The 14225-nt window shown below is 37.0% G+C and overlaps 1 protein-coding gene across 5 annotated transcripts in view; it reads left to right on the top strand.

Moving 5' to 3' along the window:
- lyst (lysosomal trafficking regulator) overlaps positions 1-14225 on the top strand; it is a 93397-nt gene that overhangs the window by 37698 nt on the left and 41474 nt on the right. For all 5 annotated transcript variants that reach the window (XM_027150208.2, XM_027150209.2, XM_027150205.2 and 2 more), the window contains 6 exons: positions 2818-2927; positions 4874-5207; positions 11064-11178; positions 11297-11470; positions 11888-12051; positions 13108-13298. In XM_027150208.2, the coding sequence (XP_027006009.2) occupies positions 2818-2927; positions 4874-5207; positions 11064-11178; positions 11297-11470; positions 11888-12051; positions 13108-13298 (1088 nt within the window). The remainder of the gene's footprint in view (positions 1-2817; positions 2928-4873; positions 5208-11063; positions 11179-11296; positions 11471-11887; positions 12052-13107; positions 13299-14225) is intronic.

Here is a 14225-nt window from a genome sequence, read left to right as displayed (position 1 = left end):
GTTTCAATAATCAATAGAAAAGCCTTTGTTCTTAATGACAGCCTGCAAACATTTCATGTAGGTCTTCACAAGATTTCTACAGGGCTTTTGGAATGTTTCCCCACTCTTCCTTTGCAAAAGCCTTCAGTTGTTGGGGATTGAAAGGCTTTCTGAACCAGATCTTCGACTCTTCTTACAAATTTACAAATTAGGGTCAGGTCAGGGATCGGACTTGGCCACTCCAGAACATTTATGTCGGTGTCCCTGTATACTGATGGCTGCTTAAAGTTTGTTCTTAGCAAGCTAAGCCTTAGCATCTTGGGGGGGTATATACTGTGGTAACAATAGTGGAGGTGAACTCCCTTGGCAGATTTTTTATCTACTTTTAGATAAAAGTAGGTCTACTTTTAGGTCTAAAAGTAGGTCTAAAAGTAGGTCTACTTTTAACCATGAGAAATTCAATGTTAATTGAGCAGTGTCTCTCAATAATGACAGTTTGTACACCAGGTTTTGTTAATATAAATGCTCAATTCTCCGCCCCTGGTCTTACCGGATTTGTCTGTTGTTCTGTTTGCCCTGAGTGTGTGGCCTCCGCCTAGCTTGATAGCATTGTCAGGTATTGTTTCAGTGAAAATCATGACATTACAGTTTATAAGTCTCTTACTGTGAGGCGAAGCCGTATGTTCTCCATTTTGTTCACCAGGGTCCGCACATTAGTGAGGAAAATGCTGGGTAAGGGGAGCTGGTGTGGTGTTAGCTTTAGCCTAGCTTTTATCCCTTCGCACTTCCCTTGCCTTTGTTTACCATCTGGATACTTCCGCTTGACTCCAGTGTTCTGGAGATCTCAGGTGTGAGTTGAGGGTTGGTGATAAATCTGTCAGAGTGGCATAGATTGTTCTCTATGAACAGACTCAAAATGAGCAAGAAGATTACTGCAAAATTGTGAGAGATGGGATATGGGTTGAGATCAGATTTAAACTGCTAGTATTTAGGCACATAACCAGTACTATGGGAAGAATTGATTCCTTTTACTATGCTGGTTGATTATTTTTGAAGAAAAATTTGTGAAATTAAACCAGTCACTCAAAGGGGAGTAAAACATTAAAAGCTCAAAAGATCAGAAACAGTAATATTATTATGTAGAGCGTCAGCTATCAAATTGTTTGGTTTTTAATTAATAGTTTGATTTTTCTGCCTATTCTCACTTTTTCCATTGAAATAATCCATGAAGTCATTGCTGCATATTTATGGTGTGTGTTTTTCCACAGTGGATTTATACTTGGTTAATTTTGCTACGGTATTAAATAAAAATTTTGAATTAGGTTTGCTATCTTTAATAAGGGTGGAGAGATATCTTTCCTTTCAAACTAACTGAAATTCTACCAATTTATTCTACTAATTTACTAGTTGATTGTTTTAAGATGTGTATGTGAACATTGTACTAGGGTGCTAGATTTTTCTCTTTAATTATTTTCCTTCTAGGGATTTGAATTTTTTTAGGGAGGTGGAATTTTGACTAAAGTAATCAGTCGACTAATACTTTAATATATGATTATATGACATTTTTGGGGGGCTATCGATGAATTTCTCTGCATAACAAGAAAGACAACTTTGATATAAAATCTGCAAATTCACAGAGGATTGCGGAATATGGCCCTGGGGGTCTGAAAATAACAAGTAGTGGAATCATCTTGGTGGTCTTTTTTGTGGCTACCTATTTTTTGCTAGTATAAAGAATTTCAAATGTGTTGAACTTGTATCTTTATTTTTGCGTGCCACCTATCTTATCAAAATGAATGTATGCAACACCACCTCCCCTGCCTGTTAGGTATGGTTGATGTATATAACTAAATGACAAGTATATAAACAGAATGACAAGTTTCATTTAATACTTCATACTTGCTGATTTAATCTATGTTTTTGTTAACCATAGAACACTAAACTCTTAATCAATAATAATGATTACCGTAGATGCAGGAGAGCCTATATTTAACAGTTCTAGTTTCACATCTAAGGTGCTGGCTGTGGATTTACTATGATCTATTTTTATACTAATCAGTTTAGCAATTTTTAATAGCAATTTCTGTAATTTATGTTTAGTGCATTCTTGAATGGGATGGACAAATAAAAGTGCTCCAGTTTTCTATAAAACTTACATTGTTTTCGAAACACCACCTGGACATCTAGCAATTCAGCAGCGAGAATTTGCTGTAAGCTACATTACCAAGTGGCATTGGAATGGGGCAAGAGCATGTTAGGCAATTGGACATTGCCTAAGTCCCTATGATTCCTTGCTATATCTGGCACCCTAGCTCTCAGTATACACCTAGCTATTGTCAATATGTCTCAAGACCACTACCATTGTCACCATGCTGAGGAAGTCTGTAGTATGACTATCTTGACTAACAACCTATTTCTCTCACACCCATCATTATGAAGTGCTTTAAGTCATTATGAAGTGCTCACACAAGAGGCACATTAAAAACCTGCTTCCACCCCTGCTGCCACTCCTACAGGACCCCATGCAGTTTGTGTATCTTCAAAACCACTTCACAGATAATGGCATTGCCACCACCCTCCATCAAGCCCTTACTCTTGTGGACAAAATAGACACATACAAATGCTGTTCATAGTCATCATTTCTCAGCATCTAATTGAAAAGCTGAGCCTCCTCATTAAAAGGAAGCCCTGTTTTTAAACATATTTACACTTTCCCCATCTCTGTTAGGGGAAAACTCAGTCATCCCAACCCCAACAAAACCTTCCATAGATCAACAAACAAACAAAAAAAACATCAAACGATTACAGTTCTGACTGGTTGTTTACCTTTACTTACAGATTGCCATACCCTACTGGTGGAGCTGCTGATTTCAATGGTGAAAGACAGGATAACAGCAGAAGAAGTGTCTTTGTTAATACATCTCTTCCTGGAGAAGACTCCACCTACTGTAAGAGTCCTTCCACATCACATCACACTGAAGAAGGTTATTGCATTTTACATGAGAAGTTTGTCTTCAGTGACCTAGCTAGAAGTGACGGTGGTAAGGAGAAGTTCCCTTAGATGATATAAGGAAAGACAATCTGAATTTAACCAAAATTGAAAGAGAACCCATTCTCATCTGGGTAATATCTGATAGTGTCATTCCCTTTTTTAAACTGTGTACTTTATGGTCAAACGTGCAATCATGTAAGCAGGAAATTTATTCTAGTTTTAACATGAAGTTTATTTTGTATAAGTTATCAACTGTTCAGTGATTGGGATCATGTGGCACCCTACATGCACACTTCTTAGAATATAAATCAGGGGTGTCAAACTCATTTTGGTCTGGGGGCCGCATACAGCTCAATCTGATCTCAAGGGGGCCAGCCCAGTAAACTCATGGCAAAATTACATGGAACTAACAATAAGTCCACTTTTTTTCTTTTTATTAGTGCAAAGAAGAAGTAAATTATAAAAATCTTTATATTAAATGAATGGTCCTTTTACAAAAATATATTATGAACAACATAAGTAGTAAGTGCAATTTCAACAACACTTTTACCCATTTTAACATTTATCTAAGTGCATTATGCATAAAAACTGAACACTGTTATTGTACAATGGCGCAAAACATTTAGTCACAGGTTTGTGGAACTTAAAAACACCTGTCCTGCATTTTAACATAAATCAAACATCAAAATATAGAAACTGTTTAAAATCCAATCTCCAATTCCGGGAAGCCATTCTGAATACGTGAATTGACTCCACACACTTAAAATCTTAAGAGGCAGCTGTTTTAAAAAGAAAATCTTTGTAAAAATTGTTAATTTATACACATGTATGTATGTTTTTTAAAGTTTTTATTTCATCAATTTGTCCCTGAAACTTGGCATCTTTTAGCCTGCACAAGTGCATCAATATCAGGCATTATGTCCTGAGTAGCAGCCAATTTTAGAATCTCATGTAAAGGTGGGGTCTCCGATTTTTTAGAAATGCTTCAGAAAACTGTGTTGGGCCACCAAACAAAACAAAACAAACGTGTAGCCAATGTGCAGAAAGGGGCGGGTCTTGTCAATATGGGCAGAGAGAGCGGTTTTAACATTGACATGGAGCATAAAAACAAAGAAAGAAAGCGAAGGAAGGCTTACGATAAGGCAAGATGTAGGACCCGTGTTAATATAGGATCAGCTTTCCAGCACTGGAGAGAACCGAAGGAGCAGGAAGTTGGCTGCATATTCACAGATTCGAGTTTCCTGAGTCAATAACTCCTGAGCTAAACCCGCCGAAAATGAAAATGATATTTTTTTCATATTTCAGATTTATCCCCCGGGCCGGACTGAACTCCCTGGCAGGCCGGTTCCGGCAGATGGACAGTTTAGCTTGATTGTTTGCTAGGCTTGTTCTATGACTATGTGCTATGCTGCAAGAAATGAAACCAGAACCCTTCTTAGTGGCATGCACACCATCTCGACCTAACAGATTAGCCTAGGACTTAAATACAAAGGGAAACTAAATCAATGTAATTAATTGACTACATGGGCAAAAAATTTCAAAATGTTTTGAAAACACCATACAATAGTCATTATTTAGTGGATAATGATATTGAAAGAAATGCTGCATAAGGAACGGTTATAGTTTATAATAAGATATGAGTAACACATGGCAGTTTCAGCAACTCAGACTGAGGTTATAGTTTATTGTTGAATAGTATGGTTGTGTTATAAATTTTACATATATAAGGGAAGGTACAGACACGTGTTGTTGATAAGTTGTTCAAACATGAAAAAGTAGTATTAGGATTTACAAATGTTTATATTTGAGTACTGAAATTGTATGTGTATAGTTATGTAATGCTTAACTACAATAAATTATATTTGTTAGGTATTATAGTTTCTTTTTTCTTTTTTTCTTTAGGAGATTCTGTTGAATGGCATTCTAAAGATGGTGGAGGCTAACACTGAAATGGAGCCACTACATTACTTGTCTTTTCCCATGTTTCTTTACACCAGTGACCACAACACCAGCACAAATTCCACAGTTGGAGCAGTGGGTACTCTCTGGGGGGTCAAACTGGGTGCATGTGAGGATGAGTGTCATCTCACTCATTTTGAGGCTTCTCCTTGGCACATTGCTCCTCTCCATTTGCCTCTACTTGGACAGAACTGCTGGCCACATATGGCCAGTGGCTTTAGTGCCTCGCTTTGGGTAAGATTTGTGAAGAACAACGGTGAGAACCCTACAGACAGAGGTAAAGAATGACTTTCCACAGTTGTTTTAATTTGTATGATTTAATTGTATGGATTTTTGGTTTTACTATTGCAATATGCATTTTACTAGGTCTTGAAAGTTCTGTTTATAATCATGTATATTGTGGCTTCTCCGATCAACTTCAGTATCCTTGGCTATATGAGCCACAAGACAAACTGATCCCAACGTGGCTTGGCACGAACTGCTTTTTATGAGAACAATCATCATGTCTTATTGAGAAAGACATCTTAACCAGTATATATTTCAGTACAATGGCAATCAAAATTACGCAGTAAGATACCTGCACAAATGGAAAATTTCTGTTTCTAAGCATGTATCTTGTGGCTTCTCCAATTAACCTAACTATCTGTCAGTAAATGACCAATGCAATTACACATAATTGTAACTCTGATAAAAGTAAATTATCAATATATCAGTGCAATCACATGTTGCACCTTATCTTAAGACACATCTAAGGACACTTTCATTGAACATTAACAACATATAAAAGGTTTAAATATTATTACTTTTGGCTCTGTGAGCCACAAGACAGCCTCATCCTAACTTGGCTTGGTGTGAACTGGGATGAAGAGAAGAACACACCCACACCCAAGGGTTTCTTAAAGTGACCATACACTTTATTACTAATCACGCATAATATCAACTCCATATCTATAAGTGTCATTAAAATTAAGTGAAACACAATACATCGAAATCAAAGAAATAATACATAGTCAAATTTAAAGAATCTGAATTTAAAAAAAAAACAGAATCACAAAGAAAAGGGAGGATTTTTTGAGTGAAAATGAAAAAACTAATTTTACAATTGTTACACATGTGTTTTCATTTATAAAGAGTAACAAATTAGTTTTTTGTATTTCAATTAGTCTTCAAAACCCAGGTATTTGATGTTTCATGTTGATTATATACATTTTAGAACAACAGCATCATTAGGCTCAAAAAAAGCATCAGAGGAATAACTATAATATAAAAAGATAAAAAAAAAGTTGGCCAGATCAAAAGCACCCACTAATATGTAGGTTATTCTGTGTCAAAGTAAACAATCAAGAGAAGTTTTTAGGAACTACTGGGGCAATTTCCTGCCAGACCACCAGAGGGAATACTTTCATGTGGTTTTCCTTACTTAAGTTCAGGTGCCTTCCCATAAGTATTGCCACCCGTTTCCCGTTGTCCTTAATGTGTCGCTGTGTGTATATATACCTGCCCTTTTGTATCTGTTTTTGTTAGTCATTGTTGCATGTTTAATTTGAGGTATTGTCATGTTTACTTTTTATTCTGTTGGTTATGTCATGTTAAGTGTTTTCTGCTAAATTAAAGCAAGGAATTTGGTCCTTCATTTGGGTCTGATTGGATGTGTTTCCATGAAGATGTGACCGTGTTTTAGTGGAAGTGTGGCTCCGTATTTGCCCCAGCCAAATGCGTTGCTCCACTTGGGTTTTGTGGAGGACCCTGTTCTGCAACCTGCTATGTGGAGGATGCTTCCCTAACTCTCCCACCCTTTCTGGATGTTGCTCGTCTTAGGCTTGATGGAGGAGGTCTTTTAGCCCGTTTGGCTTTGCTAAGGACCTTACTCTGCTCTTTAGCTCGCTTAGGGAACTTTTTCTCTGAGCATGCCCTTTTTTCCCCCTACTTTGGCCCTAAAAAAGTACCATTATGAAACTGATCAGACAAATACAACCCGAATTCCTGAAAATGTTGGGACGTTATTTAAATTAGAATAAAATGAAAACTAAAAGACTTTTAAAACACGAGTCAATATTTTATTCAAAATAGAACATAGATAACATATGAAATGTTTAAACTGAGAAATGTTACACTGTTAACCACTCAATGAGCTCATTTCAAATTTGATGCCTTCTACAGGTTTCAAAAAAATTGGCACAGGGCAATAAATGACTCATTAAATTAAATGATATCAGGTCTGTAACATTATCTATAATAGGGATGTCTTAGGGAGGCAGAATCTCTTAGATTTAAAGATGAGCAGAGGCTCTCCAATCTGTGAAAGAGTGCATAACAAGATTGTGGAACACTTTAAAAAAATGTTCCTCAACATCAAATTGCAAAGGTTTTGCAAATGTCATCATCTACAGTGCATAACATTATCAAAAGTTTCAGAGAAACTGGAGAAAGCTCTGTGTGTAAGGGACAAGGGCCGGAGACCTTTATTGGATGCCAGTGGTCTTCAGGCCCTCACTCATCGGCATGCCTATGTTGATCAAATGGTGCAGACTATTTGGTAGTATCTCACGTACAAATGGCTACAGCAGGGGGGCAGAGTTTTAATTTCTGAGCCCCACAGCTCAGACACAGTCTCATTTTAGTCTAGCTTTTTATGAATAGCTTTTCTTAGGTAAATGAGCAGACCTGAAGGGTTCATGGACATAGAGTAGTGTGTTTGATGAAGTGGGAAGTCTGGATTCTGTTGGCTTAGCACCCTAAAATAGGGGTATGATGTGTTTATATCTTCTGTCAGGTTTGCAGACTGTGGGTCTGGTGGGATGCTTTACGTCCCAGGAAGCCTGTGTCTGTGTCACCTTCTGGCTCTATCATTTTAGTCATATCATCATAGCTGGTCTTGCCAGAGTCCCTTTCTGCACTTTGCACATAATGTACATTGTCCACCTGATTACAATCACACCTAACAATTTCCTCCCCTCTCTCTCTCTTTTTCTCTGTCGATATATACGTATATACATATACGTAACTCCTGAGCCCCGGTGTTCTGGGTTCCTAGTTTGATAGTCTCTTCTTACCTACTTCATCAATCCTGACATTCTATACCTGATTGCCGTCTTGTGGTCCTGCCGGGGATTGATCTGCGTGGTCATCCAGTGACTCATGAGATTGCTGTGGATGGGGCCACCCAACGTCTGTCATGCCTTCTATGAACCATTGTTGCGTCAGTCAGCTGTATGGTCTGGACTTCAGCAACCATTTGGAGACTTTGGCAGGAAGGAATTAGTGTTGGGTTTTACGGTGAACTCAGAGTTTTTGCTGACCCTTTAGTTCCACAGGAGCTCTCGGTTGCACTATTATAAACTGTTGTAGAAATTACATTATTTTTATTTACATTATTTATTGTCCCGTGTCACCCAAATGAGGATGGTTCTCTTCTGTGCTATTGTAATTCTTATTTTTATTAGGGCCCGAGCACCGACCGGTGCGAAGCCGTATTGTTTTTGCTCGGTTATTTGTTTGTTTGTTTGTTTGTTTGTTTTCTTTTGCACACATTGGCCAATTGGGGTCCCTTAACATGCTCGAAAACTCTTGAAATTTGGCACACACGTCAGAGTCGGGCGACGCTAGGCTTGGGCAAAGGCTCGAATATGGGTGTGGCAGGGGGGCCCTGTAGTGCCCCCTGTAATGCAAAAGCAAACATTTATGCACAGATCGGGCAATTATGTACGCACATGTACGAGAGTTGGTACACATATAGATCTCATCGACCCAAACAACTTTCGCGCTCTAAACTATGAGCTCCGCCTAACAGGAAGCCATTTTGGATTATTTCATAATTGCATGCGGTGAACTTTTAAATAGTCCTCCAAGGGAATTCATGCGATTGACATCAAACGTGGTAAACATGATGCCGAGACATTGCACTTGCTAAATTCCGAAGGGATTATTGATATCTCGAACGGTGCTGCCATGGTGAGGCGACTAAGTTATGGCGAATTCAGAGAAACAGGAAATGTCTAATATCTAAAGCAAAAAATGTCTTATTGGGATGACATGCGCTGTGTATGTTCGGCCAAGGATTCCAATCGCATCGATGTGCCTATTGTGAATATCGGACATAGCGCCACCAACAGGCGCCAAGAAGTGTGTCAGTCAAAACAGTTGCATGTTGTGAACTTTTAAATAGTCCTCCTAGGACATTCATGTGATTGACACCAAAAGTGGTCAACATGATGCCGAGACATTGCACTTGCTAAATTGTGAAGGGATTTTTGATATCTCGAACGGTGCTGCCATGGCGAGGCGACTAAGTTATGGCGAATTCAGAGAAACAAGAAGTGTCTTCTATCTAAGCCAAAAAATGTCTTATTGTATGTCAGTCACAAAGGTGGATTTTTTTCACAGTTGCATGCAATGAACTTTTAAATACTCCTCCTAGAGGATTCAGGCGAATGAATCTGTGAAATTGCGAACGGATTTTTGATATCTCAAACACTGCTACCATGGCATCGTGTCAAACTTTACTTTTATTTCAGGCGTATTTAAGTCTTTTGGCGTGCTTAGATTAACTTGAATTTTGAAACATACATCACATTTGTTGGCTGTTAAGTGCGGACAAAAAGGTCAGACAAAGGTGTGTCTCTGAAGTGGCTCACTAGCGCCCCGTTTGTCTAAAATGTGGGGTTTCATTTACCTACAGTCCCCAAATGGGTCAGTAACAACATAAAATAGTCCACTGATATTTACCCAATTCATGCACTTGCCCACCGTGCATTGTTTTCTGGGAGGCACCATATAGCGATAACAAAACGTGCGAGGGCCCGCCATCGCTGCTTGCAGCTATATTTATATTTATTTTTCTGTTTCTATGCTTCTATAATGCTGCTTTGAGACGGTGTGAATTTTTAAAAGTGCTATACAAATAAATTGAATTGAAATGAAAATGAAATAAGTGCATACGGTATGGGCAGCTTGCATGTTTTGGAAGGCACTTTGAATGCTGAAAGTTTTTGAGGTAGAGGTTTTTGAGCAACATATGCTCCCCTCCAGACAACTTATATTTCAGGGAAGGCCTTGTGTATTTCAGCAAGACAATGCAAAACAATATACTGCAGCTATTACAACAGCATGGCTTCATCCTAGAAGAGTCTGTGTGCTGAATTGGGCTTCCTGCAGTCCAGAACTTTAACCTATAGAGAACATTTGGCACATCATTAAACGAAAAATACATCAAAGATGACCACAAACTCTTTAGCAGCTGGAAACCTATCAGGCAACAATGGGACCAAATTCAAACACCAAAACACTAGAAACTCATAACCTCAATGCCCAGACGTCTTCAAGACATTTTGAAAAGAAGAGGAGATGCTACACCATGTAAACATGCCCCCGTTCCAACTATTTTGAGACTCGTAGCAGACATAAAATTTGAAATGAGCTCATTTAGTGGATTAAATGTGTTATGTTATCTATGTTCTATTGTGAAAAAATATTGGCTCTTGTGATTTGAACGTCTTTTAGTTTTCATTTTATTCAAACTTAAACAACGTCCCAACACTTGAGGAATTTTGGTTATAGATCAACTTGTGCCAGAAGGGTGAAAATAGAAAGATATATTTTTTCTTGTTTTTGTGTCATTTATTACGAGACAGCCTACATAGAGAGTGCTATCACAGTGGTGCAATGATGGCAACCTTTGCCCCTACATCAGCAAAATTAAAAAGATAATCACTGATTTTAGGAGGGTTGCAGGTGGTTAGCCACACCTCCTTATACATTGATGAGTCATACATAGATATAGTTGGGAGCGTCAAGTTCCTTGGTGCACACCTCTCTTATGATTGCCATGGTAACTTTTTCTGCGGAGGTTTAAGTTTGTTATAACCTGACTTCATTATTTTCACTTTTGCTCATTTTGTTGTTTATATGTGCTGTAGTTTGCCTGAGCTTCACTTTAATTATTTCATTGTACAAACTGTCACTGACATATATGACAAATATAAACTTGAAATTGAAATGGGTCTGTAGGTTCTAGAAAATTTTCTAGGAATGTACTGTATATGATTACGTAGAAGAGTATTTATTTATTCATACATTTAATTTAATTTAATTACTAGATATCGGACTATATCTGACTATATGGTGGCTTTTCCAGCTCAGGTTATGCCGGGAGTTGGAGAAAATAACCTCCTCCATGTTCTTTCTGTTGGCTCCAAAGCCCTAATGCTGCAAGTGTGGGCTGATGTTTCTACTGGAGCCTGCTTATTCAGGTAGGTTTCAGATGTAATCTGATTGCAGTGTTTGTTAGTATGTATTATGTTATTAGATGTTACACTGTTAAATACATACTGTATGCAGCATAATGAATATCTTGATTTGTGTCCAAAGGATCTGTATTGATCCTAATGATGAAATGAAGGCTGGTCTCCTGGCCCAGGCAGAATCTTTGCATGGTGTGTTGAGTGCAGGCCATTGGCAGCATTTTGCTCTTACTTACACAGAACAGCCTGAGGGCAAAAAGAACATCCATGGTTGCTTGGCACTTTGGGTTTGTGGCATCAAGTAAGTCACTCACAATTTAATCTATTTAGTAATACATTTCTAGATTACAAAACATTTTCTAAATAAAATTGTGAAAAAATTTTTTTATAGACAATTTAATATTTAAGGTCTACATAGTAAACAATGATTGCATGATAAAACCATATATTCTAATCTTATAATCTTATATATGGATATCTATTATCTATCTATTAATAATAGTCTTTCAAAAAAAATGAGAATATAGTGGCTTTAAGAATGACCACTTAAATGAAAAACACATTTCTTCTTTGCATTCTTTAATTACTATTACATCTTTGACAGTTGATTCTATCCAAATAAAAAGATTAATGTAAAATTGTATAGTACAGTATGCAGCAGTAACATTTGTCTCCTTAAACATCTGCCTCCTTAAACATCTGCCTATACCTTTACCAGAAAATGTGAGGTCTACCTGGACTACACCCTTCCCAGGAAATCCAGTCTGTCATCTGATAGTAACAAGACCTTCTGCATGCTGGGACATTACCTCAACAACACAAAAGAGTTGCCACAACCCTTCACATCCCATTTGGATATGGGCAGTGTGCTTCTTTTTAATGGTATGATTTATTTCTCTCCCCAATTTTTTTCCACAAGTGTAAATCTCTCTGTTCATGTCTCTGTGAGAGTGTACTGTAAATTTAAGGTAGCATTTTTCTTGGTATAAAATGCAGCTGGCATTTTGCTTTGATTAAAAAGCCTGTTTTATTATTATTTTGTAATTTATTTATTGGTTTTCTTTTTAATTATTTTTTTATTGTTCAGAATGTGTACTGGTTTGATGGCCTACTGTTATACAAAATCCAAATTTGTTTCACTTTTATGCATATATCATGCATATATATATATATATATATATATATATATATATATATATATATATATATATATATATATATATATATATATATATATGTGGCATCACAAAAAGAATATCATTCCTAGTAAATATTTAATATCTCAACAGCTGAGACATTTTTGGGCTTTTGCCATTGCATTGATGAAACCAGTCTGTTTGTTTGGTGCTATAAGATGTCTGATATATTTCACTGCTGGCATTGAAAGGTATTGATATACTGTAAGAAATAACTGCTACACTGAAGATTCATTATATCTCAAATATAATTTGGAATAAGTTGAAAATTTATTTAGTTGTCCATATTGATATTATAAATATTATATTAATAAACCATGTAACATCTGGTGTGATGGCACTAAAAATAAATTTTAGAAATGAAGCATTGCAGTGTGTTGTCTTTCAACGCACTTAACACCGTCTCAGAGAACCCTATGTGTATGAATGTCCTTCATATTTTCTCTATACGGTGAATGCTGCTTTAGAGCATGGAATGTCTTATTTGATCATGAATGTATACAGACTGATTATTTCTAACATTAATGTATTTTAATGTCAGTGCCTACATGCATTTTAATCTAATTTGTAATCTTAATCATATACTCGGTTATGTCCACAAATGTTGCATTAAAATATTTGCTTGAGTTAATTAACAGAATTATCTTTTTTTCACTGAACATTGACTTTATTTAAGGGATGAACTGCTAGTTTTAATTTAATTATTTATTTTTGCTAATAAACTGTTGCTTTTCTGTTTAAGGTGCCAGAATAAACACTGGTGAGGCATTTTATCTATATACAAATGGCCCTGACCTTACCTCCATTATGCCATGCAAGTATGGAAAGCCTAGTGGGACATTCTCCAATTATATTACTCAGGAAGTGCTTGAGTGTGAGCCGCTTCGGGAGCTTCTGATGGGAAATTCTGAAATAGACACTTCATTTATCATTGTAAGTTTAGAGCTAAATTAAGATGATTGCTTAGTGATGTGAGCTCAGTTTCTTGCCAAGTACACTTGAATTGTGAATATTACCTTTACACATTTGTGAATCTTATAGTACATGTTATAAGTTTAAATACAGTTAAGTGTACATACCCTTAGGACAAAAGAAGAAGGTGTTTTTCTTCTTACATTTTTTATGGTGGGACTAGTGGCAACAGGCTGGAAAAGGGTAGTGGCTCTACACTGAGCCTGTTCAGCATTGTCATCCTATGGCAAAACCCCCACTGCTTGTGACTACTTTTGATCACTATCACACAAAGATGTTGGCCTTCCCCACACTGTTACCAAAACGGTGGAAGCACTTAATTGTCTAGAATTTCTTCGTTACAATAAAAGGAAATTTTATTAGCAAACAAAGAGGTCTAACCCAAACCTGTAGTATAGCAATGCCCCTGTGGACAATGTGAGTACGATAACCTTAGCAAACCTTGTTTTTAGTTTGGAGGAAGTGTGGGGATGTGGTAGCTCAGAAGTGTGGGGATGTGGGTAGCTCAACATACTTTTGACCATAATGTGTTGATCAACCAGGTAAAAGAAAGCTGAGCCAATTAGATCTTAAGATACTTAAACTCTCAGTGCAACAGAGATTTTTGACCAGTGTGTCCTGTATTTTTCAGTAAACTTGTTTCTCCACTCAACAATATCCCCAATAAAGGTGAATACTATATCTTAGTGCCAAATGCCACAAGCCTCTAGAGGTTCATGGAATCCAGAAAGAGATTTAGTGACCTCTATTTTAAACAGCAGAACACTGGGCAGCAATTAAATACAAATAACAAAAGTTAATTAACTACCTTGTAAGTAAGATGTTCACTAATAATCTTTGTAAAATTCAGGGTATAATTGTTTACTATAAATATATATATTCTTGAAG

The sequence above is a fragment of the Tachysurus fulvidraco genome, chromosome 4 (genome assembly GCF_022655615.1).
Source record: "Tachysurus fulvidraco isolate hzauxx_2018 chromosome 4, HZAU_PFXX_2.0, whole genome shotgun sequence".
Taxonomy (NCBI): domain Eukaryota; kingdom Metazoa; phylum Chordata; class Actinopteri; order Siluriformes; family Bagridae; genus Tachysurus; species Tachysurus fulvidraco.
Note: the sequence above shows the minus strand (reverse complement) of the source record. Positions and strands in the feature narration are given on the sequence as shown.